A 14,283-nucleotide genomic window follows, 5' to 3' on the forward strand; every position below is an offset into this window, starting at 1 on the left:
GCCTGGGAACCCTCCAACCACAAGGGATGAACTCAGATTTCTCCAGTTTCCTCATTTCCCCTCCCCCCACCTTGTCTCAGTCGAATCCCTCGAACTCAGCACCGCCTTCCTAACCTGCAATCTTCTTCCTGACCTCTCTGCCCCCACACCACTCCGACCCATCACCCTCACCTTAACCTCCTTCCACCTATCACATCTCCATCGCCCCTCCCCCAAGTCCCTCCTCCCTACCTTTTATCTTAGCCTGCTGGACACACTTTCCTCTTTCCTGATGAAGGGCTTATGCCTGAAATGTCAAATTTCCTGTTCCTTGGATGCTGCCTGACCTGCGCTTTTCCAGCAACACATTTTCAGCTCTGATCTCCAGCATCTGCAGTCCTCACTTTCTCCTGGTGGATATCACTGATATCTTCAACTTCTCCCTCCTATAAGCTGTAGTCCCCACCTGCTTCAAGAAGACCACCATCCTCCTAGTACCAAAGAAAGTGCAGACAATGTACTTTAATGACTACCTTCCAGTGGCGCTGACTTCTAACAATAAGTACTTCGAGAGGCTGGTCATGGCCCCCATCCACTCTGGTCTCCCAGCCTGCCTTGATCCTCTATAACTTGCCTACTGATGTAACAGGTCTACAGCAGATGCCTTTTCTCTAGCCCTGGACTCATCCCTGAAACATCTGGACAACAAGGACACCTATGTTATAGTCCTGCTCATAGAATACAACTTGGCCTTCAACACACTGATCTCAAAATTCCAGGACCCAAGTCTCAGCTCCACCTTCTGAACCTGGATCCTCAGGTTCCTGACCCATAGACAGCAGTCAGTGAAGATAGACAACTTCACATCCTCCATGATGACTCTCATCACTGAAGGCCTCCCCTACACCCCCCGCCCACCAAGCCTTCAGCCCCTTACTATAGTCCTTGTACACTCATGACAGTATTACCAAATTCCAAATGAGCACCATCTACAAGTTTGCTGACAACACTCGTAAGACGGATGGCAAGCAATGACTGGGCAGAATACAGAAAGGAAATAGAAGGTTTGGTGACACTATGCAATGATAACCTTTCTCTCAACATCAGCCAAGCTAAATAATTGATCATAGACTCTAGAAAGAACAAAGAGAAAACACCTCTATCAACATCAACAGAGCTGAGATTGGGAGGGTCACGTTCCTAGGATAACCGGCAACATCTCCTTGTCTTCCCACTTAGATGCGCAATGGTCAAGAAGGCACAACAACGCCGCCTCTTCCTCAGGCGGCTCAGGAAATTTGGCATGTGCAGAAGGACCCTTACTAACTTTTACTGATGCACTACTAAAAACATACTGTTTGGGTGCATAAGGCCTGGTATGGCAACTGCTCAGTCCATGACCTATGAAACTACAGAAAATGGTGTGCACAGCCAGACCATCAGAGAAGCCAGCCTTCTATCGATGGACTCCATTTCACAGCTCATTGCCATGGAAGGGCTGCCAACATCATCAAAGACCCATCCCACCCCAGTAATGCTCTCCTACAACCAGTTCCTAAGATACAGAAGCTTGTACACACATCAGGTTCAAGAACAGCTTCTTCCCTGCTGTTATTAGACTCTCGTGAATGGACACTCGAACTTCAAATAATGCTGACCTTACTAATGTTGATCTTGCCGAGGGCACACCCTGTGAGATGTAACCTGTGTGCCTCTGTCCAAGTTTTCTTTTCACCCTATGTCTTTGCCTATTGTGATCTGCCTGTACTGCTTGTAAACTTAGTTCAGCAATGCATCACATGATGCATTTTCCTGAGGAGTTATGCCACGAGAGTGGGTCCTGCAAATGTTTTCACATGCCCTTTCCATCCTTCATGGGAAGTGGGTGTTGCTGGTCGCATTTATTACCTGTCATAGTTTCCCTTGAGAAGGTAGTGGTGAACTGTCGTCATGGTGTAGGTTGACTCTCAATGCCATTTTGGGGAGTTCCATAATTTTTCCGCAGTTACACTGAAGAATTGGTATTTTGTTTCCAAGTCAGGATGGTGTATGGCTTGGAAGGCAACTTGCAGGTCGTGATGTAATCTGCTCCTTTGCCCTTCTAGATGGTAGTAGTCATGTTTGGAAGGTGGTGTTTAAGGAGTCTTGGTGAATTTCTCTAATGCGTCTTGTAGATGGTACACATTGCTACCACTGAGCATTGGTGATGGAGGAACTGAATATTTGTGGATGGAATGTCAGTGGAGCAGATTGCTTTATCCTCAATAGTATGAGGTTTCTTAACTGTTGAAGCTGCACTCATCCAGACAAATTCCATCATGTTCCTGACTTGTGCATTGCTAGTGGTAGACAGGTTTTGGGAGCCACAAGGTGAGTTGCTTACTACAGGATTCCTCGTCTCTGACTTGCTATTGCAGCCGTGGTATTTATATGGCTAGTCCAGTTCAGTTGTGATCAATGATAACCCCTGGTGATTGCTGCCACAGTTTCACCTGCCCCTTCAAAGTTTGCATAAAGATGATAAAAAGAAGCTGAAAGCTGATTGTTGTTCTGTCCAGTATTTTGATTTTGCATTTTCATTTAAATTCTATTGTGTCTTTCAGGGTGCGGTCAATAATTATTCAACAAGAGAAAGCACAAGATCGGGAACGGCTACTCCTAAAGTTCATCAAAATTATGAAGGTACAGAGTTTAAAACATCCTCATTCTAATAACACAATATGTCGAGGTAATTAATATTGAGAATTGCAGGGCTCTTTATAAACAAAAATGTCTGCACACATATCTTGCACCTTTGGGTGGTGGTCTGTGGTGGTTCAACAACTTGTCCAAAACACATTTCACACAATTTAATGTGTTTGAATTAAAATTGTGTAGGAAGGCCTTGTGCATCTTTGTAATGCATGTTGTCTTTGAATTATTTGCTTTGAAGACTAACTAATTCTGCAAATGCAAGTTTCATGCAAGATGAAATGCCTGAAACAAAATCAGGTTGAGTATCTATTGCATTGAGAGGGGAACAATATCCAGAGAGATAAACAGATATCTTTGCACCAATAGCTTTCAAATTCTTTCAGAATATGCTGCAACTCGAACATTCTTTTCTCTTACAGCACTTACGCAAACTGAATAATTTTAATTCATACCTGGCTATATTGTCTGCATTAGACTCAGCACCCATCCGTAGGTTGGAATGGCAGAAGCAAACTTCAGAGGTGAGGCCTTCCTGATGTTTTCAGGCTGTTTTTGTGCTTTCATTCAATTTAGCAAATAAGGATGTAAAAAAATGTCCAGCTTCCAATTGTAGCAATGATAAGTTTGTCCATAAACATGAACAAAATGCCTTTAGAGCAATGGTAACGATATTTAGCAATATGTTGTAATTCTAATTTTATGTGACTGCCAAAATATCATATTTGAATGGGCATTTTGTGAGTGGCTGCTTTCATGTGTTTCAATCAAGAAACCAAACTCTCTTTCAGAAAGGAACACTTCAGTGGAAATTAATGATATTTTACTAATTACTATGCCTATTGGATAGCTGATGACAAATGTCAGGTGAACTGGATGGTTTTTAATGCCGTAGTTGACATTGACTCACATCATCAGATTATGGTATTATAGCAATTAACTTGCGTCCATCCCTTAATACATACCAGTTGAAAGCGATCAATATAGTCACTGATTACAAAGAGAGAGAGAATCAAAATCCTTCCTCTTAAGCATAGAAATTATGCAGCAGAAGTTAAACCTAACTTTGGAGCAGGCAGAGCTCTATAGTAATAGCAAGAACATTTTCAGTTAAGTGCAGTGTTCTCATCAAAGGATTACTCCTTGTGCACCAACTGAATTCACTATAAATATAGCTGCATGGTTACATCTGTATCCACTGCCACAGTTGCATGTAGCTTAAAATACGTGCAAGTTATATGGTAATGTGTTCAGCACTGAGTTTAGTTGCCTTTGGTATACCAATGTCTCGATCTCAATCATGTTGCTTTACACTGCCATCAAATTATGCAACTCTTTTGAAGTTAGGAAAAAGCTATGAATGCTGAAAATCAAAAAAATACAAATAAAGTATTACATGCACTGCAACATTCTGAATCTGAAGGAAATGCAAGCATATCTGATGGGAATTGAGGTAGTAATACTTGTTTTTTTTTAAAAGTTAAAAAAGTGCCTGAAAAGTTGTAATTTCATCCAAAAATCCACACTCCTGAACAAAAATTTGCAGCTGCAAAATTGATTGAATGTCTTTCAATACATGAATGAATTTAAAGATCGTTGTTTTCTCTGCTATTGGCAACCTCCGATGTGATCCTTGTGATTTAACAAGTCTGTAGCCGTATCATCTAAATTTGCAAGCCTTCAACTTTTTTTTAAAAATTGGCAATCTCTGTGGAAAGTGAAACAAAGTTAGTGTTTAGAGTATAACATGACTCTTCTTTGGTACTACAGATGTGACTCAACCTGCTAAGTTTCTCCAACTCTTATTTTTTTCCCCCTGGTTTTTAACTATGCTTTTATTTTTGGATTCAGGGATGCACTGAAATCCATTTCGGTTAGAAACAATATAGTTAACTCCAGTCTGCTTAAACTGTCAATTGACATGAACTTGGAGAAGGAAGGGACAACAGCTGAGGAAGCCTGTTTTTAAAAAAAACTGACAGGAAAAGAACTTTAAACTAGTAAGTTTAAGGACTAAATTTACAGAAAAATAGATATATTTAACAAAAGTTTGAAGAAAGATGTTGATTGATCTGTAACTTGGTACTGTGGAGGGGAGAGAGCCTCACAGCAGCTGCATCACATTACAAGGAGCCTTGCAAGAAGATCTAGATGTGAAGCTATTGTGACAAGTGAGTCTTGCATGCAATTTGAACTTGGAATCTGGAACATCATAGTACCTAGAGTTATAGTCATACAGCACAGAAACAGACCCTTTAGTCTAACTAGTCCACACTAACATGTTCCCAAATTGAAGTAGTTCCATCTGCCTGCATTTGGCCCATAGCCCTCCAAATCCTTCTCATTCATGGTCTTATTCAAATGTCTTTTAAATGTTGTAATGTACCTTCATCCACCACTCTCACTTCATCCACACATGAACCACTCCGTGTTTTAAAAAAAAGTTGCCACTCGTGTCTGTTTTTTTTAGATCTTACTCCTCTCACCTTAAAAATATGTCCCTGAGGGAAAAGATCCTTGCTGTTCACCTTATCTATGCCCCTCATGATTTTATAAACCTCTATAAGGTCACCTCTCAACCTCTTGCATTCAAGTGAAAAAGTTCCCAGCTTATTCAGCCTATTTTTATAACTCAAATCCTTCATTCCTGACAACATTCTGGTAATTGTTTTTCGAACCATTCCCAGTTTAATAATAATCCCCTCCTTATAACGAGGCAACCACAACTGCAAACAGTATCCTCACCAACGTCCTGTACAACCTCAATATCATATTCCAAATCCTTTACTCAAAGGATTGAGCAACGAAGATGTGTGCTAAATGCCTTCTTAACCACCCTATTTAGCTGTGATGCAAATTTCAAAGAATTATGTACTTCATCCCCGATGTCTCTGTTCTTCAACATTACCCAAGCCCCTGCCATTAATTGTATAAGTCCTGTCCTTGTTTGTTTTACCAAATTGCAATACTTTTCATGTGTCCAAGTTAAGCTCCATCTGCCACTTCTCAGCCCATTGATGCACTTGATCAATTGTTATAAAGCCAGTTGTTCTTTGTGTCCTTCCACTATATTGAAAGCAGGTGGTTGCCCTGTAGCTGACACAGTTAAGACTTGGCATGGCAGCTGTTGGATCGCATTGTCTAAAACATAAGACTGCTTGCCAAGGGCTCTGTGCCAACAGTGATTGGATTGCAGGGACAGCAAAGGTGAAACCACGCTTCATTGAGGATACAGCAACCTATGATCAGTAGGTTAACATTGATTCTAAGATAAGCTAACTACTTGTTCACTTAACTTGTGTTCCGTGTTCCTTGTCCCTACTTGCCTAACATGCTAGCAACACTAATCATAGAATTCAGGTAGCCCTTGGTTTGTCAATTCTTTTCAAAAGGAAACAGCTATTCCCCTAGTGCAGATGCTCCATGGGACTGCAGCGCATTTCCTAGATGATAAGCACTGCTGTTCTGATTTGGTGTAATGTGAGTGAATGTCAAAGGTTGTTGATTGGGTGTCACTCACACATTTTTTAAGCCCCTGCTGAATCCAACCAGCCAGAAGGGTGCTAAAGTTCTGTCCACACCTTTAAACCAGAGCTCTAACATTTTGGTATTTCTAGAACATTGAACATTACAGCACAGTACAGGCCCTTCTGGCCTCGATGTTGCGCTGACCTGTCATACCAATCTGAAGCCCATCTAACCTACACTATTCCATGTATGTCCATATGCTTGTCCAATGATGACTTAAATGTACTTAAAGTTGGCGATTCTACTACCGTTGCAGGCAAAACATTCCATACCCTTGCTACTCTGAGTAAAGAAACTACCTCTGACATCTGTCCTATATCTATCACCCCTCAATTTAAAGCTATGCCCCCTCGTGCTCACTGTCACCATACTTGGAAAAAGGCTCTCCCTGTCCACCCTACCTAACCCTCTGATTATCTTATATGTCTCTCTTAAGTCACCTCTCAACTTTCTTCTCTCTAACGAAAACAGCCTCAAGTCCCTCAGCCTTTCCTTGTAAGACCTTCCCTCCATACCAGGCAACATCCTAGTAAATCTCCACTGCACCCTTTCCAAAGCTTCCACATCCTCCTTATTGCGGTGACCAGAACTGTACACAATACTCCAAGTGCGGCCTCACTAGAGTTTTGTACAGCTGTAGCATATCTTCTTGGTTCTGGAACTCGATCCCACTATTAATAAAAGCTAAAACACTGTATGCCTTCTTGACAACCCTGTCAACCTGGTTGGCAGTTTTCAAGGATCTGTGTACCTGGACACCAAGATCTCTCTGCTCATCTACACTACCAAGAATCTTACCATTAGCCCAGTACATTGCATTCCGGTTACTTTGACCAAAGTGAATCACCTCACACTTGAACGCATTAAATTCCATTTGCCACCTCTCAACCCAGCTCTGCAGCTTATCTATGTCTCTCTGTAGCCTACTGCATCCTTCGTCCCTATCCACAACTCCATCGGCCTTAGTGTCATCTGCAACTTTACTAACCCACCCTTCTGCGCCCTCGTCCAGGCCGTTTATAAAAATGACAAATAACAGTGGACCCAACGCCGACCCTTGCAGGACACCACTAGTAACTGGACTCCAGGAAGAATATTTCCCATCAACTACCACCCTCTGTCTTCTTTCAGCAAGCCAATTACTGATCCAAACTGCTATATCTCCCACAATCCCATTTGCTATCCTCCAGTCTTCTGGCACTATTCCTGTAGACAATGATGATTTAAAGATCAATGCCAAAGGCTTGGCAATCTCTTCACTGGCTTCCCAGAGGATCCTAAGATAAATTCCATCCGGCCCAGGGAACTTATCTATTTTCACACACTGCAGGATTTCTAATACCTCCTCCTTGTGAATCACACCTAGTCTAGTAGCCTTTATCTCGTAATCTCCTCGACAACATTGTCATTTTCTAGAGTGAATACTGTTGAAAAGTGTTCATTTAGTGCTTCCCCTATGTCCTCTGACTCCACACACAACTTCCCACTACTATCCTTAATTGGCCCTAATCTTACTCTCGTCATTCTTTTATTCCTTAAATACCTATAGAAAGCCTTGGGGCTTACCCTGATCATGTCCACCAACAACTTCTTCTCATGTCGTCTGCTGGCTCTTCTGTGCTCTCTCTTTAAGTCTTTCCTGGATACCTTGTAACCCTCAACTGAACCTTCATATCTCATCCTAACATAAGCCACCTTCTTCCTCTTGACCAGAGATTCCACTTCCTTTGTAAACCACCACCTGCGCTCTACAGCTTCCTCCCTGCCTGACAGGTACATACTTATATTGGGCACACAGTAGCTTTTCCTTGAATAAGTTCCACATTTCTAATGTGCCTATCCCCTGCAGTTTCCTTCTCCATCCAATGCGTCCTAAATCTTGCCTAATCGCATCATAATTGCCTTTCCCCCAGCTGTAACCCTTGCCCAGTGGTATACACCTATCCCTTTCTATCACTAAAGTAAACATAACAGAATTGTGATCACTATCACCAAAGTGTTCACCTACTTCCAAGTCTAACACCTGGCCGGGCTCATTACTCAGTACCAAATCTAATGTTGCTTCGCCCCTTGTTGGCCGGTCTACATACTGTGTCAGGAAACCCTCCTGCACACACTGGACAAAAACTGACCCATCTATAGTACTCGTACTATAGTGTTCCCAGTCAATATTTGGAAAGTTGAAACCCCCCGTGACAACTACCCTGTCTCTCTCAGTCCTGTCGAGAATCATCTTTGCTATCCTTTCCTCTACATATCTGGAACTATTCGGAGGCCTATAGAAAACTTCCAACAGGGTGACCTCTCTCCTGTTTCTAACTTCAGCCCATACGATGTCAGTTGACGAGTCCCCAAACAAATTGAACAAAGGTACTATAATTTTGTGGTGTTAAGATGTGTGATTTTAACTAGCTCACTTCAGCATTACTGCTGCAAACTTAAAAAGGTGAGGGGGGAAATAGAGACTGAGCCTCAGCTTTAGCCACCTTGGCTCTCAGTCCTAGCTAAGCAGAAGAGAGTATATGCACTCGTTCCATAATGATGCAAAATATAACCCCATGGATTTCACAGTTGCTAAGTTTGAATGCTCTTGAGCAGATTATTTTTCTTTCGTTCCTACATGCAGGCTGTATCTTCAATTCAATTGTTCTCGATATGGTGAAATAGTATGTCATGGTTTTACATCTACGAAATCTAGTCCTTTTTAGAATCTGAAGAGCAGCAATTGTATTACCTCTCAACCTTCTCTACTCTGCTGAAAACCTCTAATTTTCAACATCACTCCCCCCTCTCCCCCTCTCTCTCCCTCCCTTCCTTTGTGCAAACAATACTAAGTTGCTTGGGTTTTAGTGGTAACATTCAAAATCATTTATGACTTCTTTTGATGATACTTGAAGCCTTGGTTTCTGTAGGACAATATTACACACAAATTTTAGACAGCGTTATTTTCATTCCTGTAGAAGTCAGGTTCTGTTACTGGGTTATGCATATATTTAGTATCCTGCCAAATATTGCAACATTGTTTTATTTTCTACTGTTGTTTCCCTTGACAAAATTGACACTAATTTCAAATTTTGCATCATACCCAACAATGAAGTTACATCTCTCTACCTAACATGCCACAAGCCAGAGGATGGCTGAAGACTGTTGCACATCTTCATCATTTCATCTGGTTTCTATGTATGTCTGCAGCATTATTTGATAAACTGACTTTCACCATTTTATTTTCAGGGTCTGGCTGAATACTGTACACTCATTGATAGTTCGTCTTCATTTCGAGCATATCGAGCTGCTTTGGCAGAAGTGGAACCACCCTGTATACCTTATCTGTGAGTATTAGAATTGGTTGTACATTGAAGGATGAATAAAATAAAATCTAATACACTGTCATCTGCAACAAGTCCGGATTCTCTGGTTCAGAGTTTGATCTGTAGCAACTCAAAGTCTTGGTGAATGCTGTTTAGGGAAAAAAGCACAGAAGAGAAAAGGAGCATAAGCCAAAATATTTACTTTATTATAGCAAACATAGTTTTAATCAGCACTCTTGATAAACTGGCAAAAATTATATACCTCAAATACTGTGATGTCTGAGTATTTATGCTATAAATAAAGAATGACAGTGATGTGAGTATCCCCTGCATTGTTTCTGTTATTTACTGTATGTTTTTACATCGATTTGAGGTGGTGTGTTGATGTTTTTATATAGTTTTTTTAAGGGATGTTAATGTCTCTGCTTCACTTGGTTAGGGTTTCCTGCAGTTATGTAAACCTCTTGATTATCCAGAAGATTTGATCACTAGGCACTCTCCTGGTCCCAGGTCTGCTGTACTTCATTTGATGCTGCAGTCTGTTTACTACTGGACATTTGCCTGATTATTCAACATTGTGCTGACCAGTCTGAAATTCCATTGATTATGTTCTCAGGGACACGTATACCTGAAGGAAGTAATGTTTGCTTCTCTCATTCTAATTGCCATCTTTCAAGCATACCTTTACTGTACACGGTGGTTCACTGTTACATACCACTGACATGAATGGCAGACACGAAACAAAGATAAGGAACAAATAAGTCCTTTTTAGAGTGGAAACCTCACGATTTAGATGAGGGAACTAAATGTAACATCTCAGAGTTTGCAGATGACACAGCTGGATGGCAGGGTGAACTGTGAGGAGAAGGCAGAGGTGTTACTGTGTGATTGGGCAAGTTGAATGAGTAGGGCAAGTGCATGTCTGAAGAAGTATAATGTGAATAAATGAGAGGTTATCCACTTTGAGAGTAAAAACATGAAGGCAGTTTACTATCTGATTGGTGACCGGCGAAGTGCATTGAGACCTAGGGAATTTGTCTGTCCACCAGTTGCTGAAGGAAAGCATACAGATGCTGCAGACGGTGAATAAGGCAAATGATTTGTTGGTCTTTATATTGATAGATTTGATTACAGGAGCAGGGATGTCTTGCTGCAATTGTACAAGGCCTTGGGAGACCATGCACCTAGAGTATTGTGTGTAGTTTTTGCGCTATAAATATGTATCCAACTCACTGGCTTTCTGAATGGTCAGCACTAACTATTAATCACATGGTTAGTTTCAGTTGGTTTATTCCACTCACCCTTGGAGGCAAATAACTTGATTAGATTTCCTTCACTATGGCAACAGGCCCCTCGGCCCAACAAGTTCACACCAACATCCGAAGAGTAACCCACCCAGATCTGTTTCCCTAACCTATAGTTACCTCTGACTATGGCACCTAACACACAGGGCAATTTAGCATGGCTAATTCACCTAACCAGTGCATCTTTGGATTGTGGGAGGAAACCAGAGCATCCAGAGAAAAACAGACACGGGGAGAATGTGCAAACTCCACACAGACGCTCTCCTGAAGCAGGAATCGAACCCGCATCACTGGCGCTGTGGTGCAGCAATGCTAACCACTGATTTGCTGTGCTGCCCCTTAAGAGCTCTCATCTTTTTATTCTTTTGTTTACCTTGATACTTCATTTGTTATGCACTGCAAAATACAAATATGTTGTCACCTCTATCGGGGACTGATTTGTGTTCTGTTTCTCTTTTAGCCCAAAGCCACACTTGAGTATATTGCTTGCCAAAAACGTTTGATCTTTAATCCTTTTGTTTCTATAGGGGCCTCATTCTACAGGACTTGACCTTTGTACACCTGGGCAACCCAGATCTAATTGATGGAAAAATCAACTTTTCTAAACGGTGGCAACAGTTTAATATCTTGGATAGTATGCGATGCTTCCAGCAAGTGTAAGTATTTGCGACTTCACTCTGAGGACATAGGTGGATATGAAGAAAACTAGTAATAGAGTCCGTGCTAATTGCCACACACCATTGCTGCTTTAGATCCACTGATGACACTGTTGTGCCTTTTTGGCTTTTATGCTAGTTGAATGTTTTAATCCCTGAGGGCAACACAACACTCTCCCAGATCCTCTGTCAAGTTGAAATTTTAATTGATTGCTGGGAGATGCATCACAGGCTAATATAACTTGCATTCTATCTGTGGGAAAAATTGTTATATTTTGTGATCTCCCAGGCTGCCTGGCTAAGAGAAAAATCTCTACTGCATTTCATGATTTGCAGGTGCCAGTGTTGGACAAAGTCAAAAATCACAAGACACCATGTTATAGTCCAACAGTTTTATTTGAGATGGCTAGCTTCCACAGGCAGCTAGTGCAGAAGGAGCAGAGGCTCTGAAAGCTTGCGTTCTCAAATAAACTTGTGGACTATAACCCAATGTTGTGTGATTTTTTGACTTACTGCATTTCATGAATAGGCTCTAGTGTTAATTCTAAATTATAGGTACCTTCAGAAAGGTGTGCATTTTTAATGTCATAGTCTTTCAATTTCCCTTTACCCTGTCCCTCAATGTGTAACACAATTAAGGTTCTGATATTGAAGATAACTTTTGTTACTTTTTTTTCCAGTCATTATGAACTAAAGCGCATTGATGATATTGTTATATTCTTCAATGACTTCAGTGACCACCTCGCAGAGGAAGCACTGTGGGAATTGTCATTAAAAATCAAACCACGCAACATTCAGCGACGGAAAACAGAACGTGAAGAGAAAACTTAGATTTCAACAGTGAAAACTAAACCTTAGATGGCAGCTAATGAACCCCACTAAATTACTTTATTTACCTGAGCTGCAGAAATCAGTTCATGCTTCACCTTCAGAGATTTGTTTTTAAACAAGATTTAGAACAGGTGGCAATACTCTTGGGAAATGTCCCAGATTTTATGCCATTGCCTGCAGTCAATTTCCTTTCCTACCACCCGTGCCAAGCTGGTTTTAAGTGTCCTATGGTGGACCCATCCAGACAGTTCACTTTAATTGGCCAAATGTGGTCTGCAGCTAGACTCTGCTTTGGAGACTGTTTGACATTGTTAGGTACGATGGTTCACTTACTGGTTGTGGACTTCTGTTTATAGAGTAACAGCTAGTGGTACTAACAATTGCACAGGAAACCTTAAAATATTATTTTGTACTTTAGGAGAAAGACTGGCTCACTGTAAATACCAGAATGCTAAGTTGATGTGCTGTGTTGGGTTTTTTTTGCATGAGTAATACTGGATGCCAGTAATGAACGATTTGATGGAAAAAAATAAACCAATTGTACATAGAGACTGGAAGAAGTGTTTTAGCCAGGCTGGTACTGAAAGGACTGGGATTGCTCTTAACCATTGTTCAACATCCTCACTTAACAGACTTTTGTAAGGTGTTAACATATGTGGTTGTATATTTTCTGCATGTACTCTGCGCTGTGGAATTTTAAAATGTTAAGCAGAATTTGTTTTTGAAAGGACTGTCTTTTTTTTGTTTACTGTTGATAATTAAGCTGCAGTCAATCATTTTTCAGTAATGGGAGAATATTCTGAAGTTGAAACTGGAGGTTTCTGTACATAGCTGACAAATTAACTTTTCGAAGCAATGGGTTGCCTGCTGGGTTTGACGGTTCAACTCATCAAGTAGTCAGTGAATTCACCTGTGTATGCCAGGTCTTCATATTAACTTGTGACTGATAGATGCTGCTGGGTAGAGTGGTGCCCTTGCTGCTTTAGGTTTTTAGGACACATTCAGGTTATTAATCTTATCTAAGTCTGCACACCTAGAAAGGGAGTCTGATACTGTTTTTGATAACTTGGCAATGATTATTTGTTTGACCTGAAATCCCCGCCGGTACTTGGGGGAATGAAAAGCGACCCTAACATAGGAGATAACACATGCTTTCAGATAATGTGCTGGTGTTCATAATGATTTATTTTCCATGTAACTCTAAATTATTCAATTAGTTTAAGAATTCAGCAGTGTTTGTTTTAACTCTTTCACCAGCGTAGGCTTAAAATAGTGAGAAAACACTTTATAGTTGTTCAAGATGTGTGTGGATACCCTGAAATGTATTAATGTCAAATGTTAACATTCTTGGTTTTCTCAGAAGGAGGTGTTTTACTGCAGATTCTTAATTAAGTTTCAGCACTTTTCATCACTCCCTATTCTCCAGCAGATGGCTCAGTTTCCAAGATAGAACAAACCAAGGGCATATTTGATGAATGAATTAAGCAAGTGATGTATACAAGAATCGGTTTAAATAGTCCTACAATATCCAGTTTTAGTTTCAACCTTCTTCTCATCCTGGTGCATTGTTTGAGAAATTTCAAATGTAGCATAGTGTAGTCAAGTTATGAATGATGAAATGATTGAAGTTACCACAGGAAGAACTCTTGTAATATGAATAGGGAGGGTTTGAAGGAATATGAGCCGGGTGCTGGCAGGTGGGACTAGATTGGGTTGGCATGAAGGGTCTGTTTCCATGCTGTACATCTCTGACTCTATGAACACTGATCTGGTAAAGTGGTTGAATCCAGTCTCTCAACTTCATATTCTTAAGTTCTGATCTCCTTTTGTTGTGCTGCCAATGTTAACTTCAGATGCATGCAGGACTTGTGATACCTGGTAGTAGACATGGAGTAATGGTTTGATTTTTTTGCGTACATTATGCCCATTAACTTGTTCAGAATTGCGAAAGCGTGAAGAGGTTTTTATGTCAAGACACATCCACAG

General features: G+C 40.9%; 1 protein-coding gene across 1 annotated transcript in view; it reads left to right on the top strand.

Moving 5' to 3' along the window:
* rapgef1a (Rap guanine nucleotide exchange factor (GEF) 1a) overlaps positions 1–13,011 on the top strand; it is a 230,935-nt gene extending 217,924 nt beyond the window's left edge. The window contains exons 22-26 of the mRNA XM_060841479.1: positions 2,583–2,661; positions 3,093–3,194; positions 9,430–9,527; positions 11,338–11,466; positions 12,147–13,011. Of these exons, the coding sequence (XP_060697462.1) occupies positions 2,583–2,661; positions 3,093–3,194; positions 9,430–9,527; positions 11,338–11,466; positions 12,147–12,297 (559 nt within the window). The 3' untranslated portion in view covers positions 12,298–13,011. The remainder of the gene's footprint in view (positions 1–2,582; positions 2,662–3,092; positions 3,195–9,429; positions 9,528–11,337; positions 11,467–12,146) is intronic.
* Positions 13,012–14,283: the final 1,272 nt, after the last annotated feature.

This window comes from Hemiscyllium ocellatum, chromosome 21 (genome assembly GCF_020745735.1).
Source record: "Hemiscyllium ocellatum isolate sHemOce1 chromosome 21, sHemOce1.pat.X.cur, whole genome shotgun sequence".
Lineage (NCBI taxonomy): Eukaryota > Metazoa > Chordata > Chondrichthyes > Orectolobiformes > Hemiscylliidae > Hemiscyllium > Hemiscyllium ocellatum.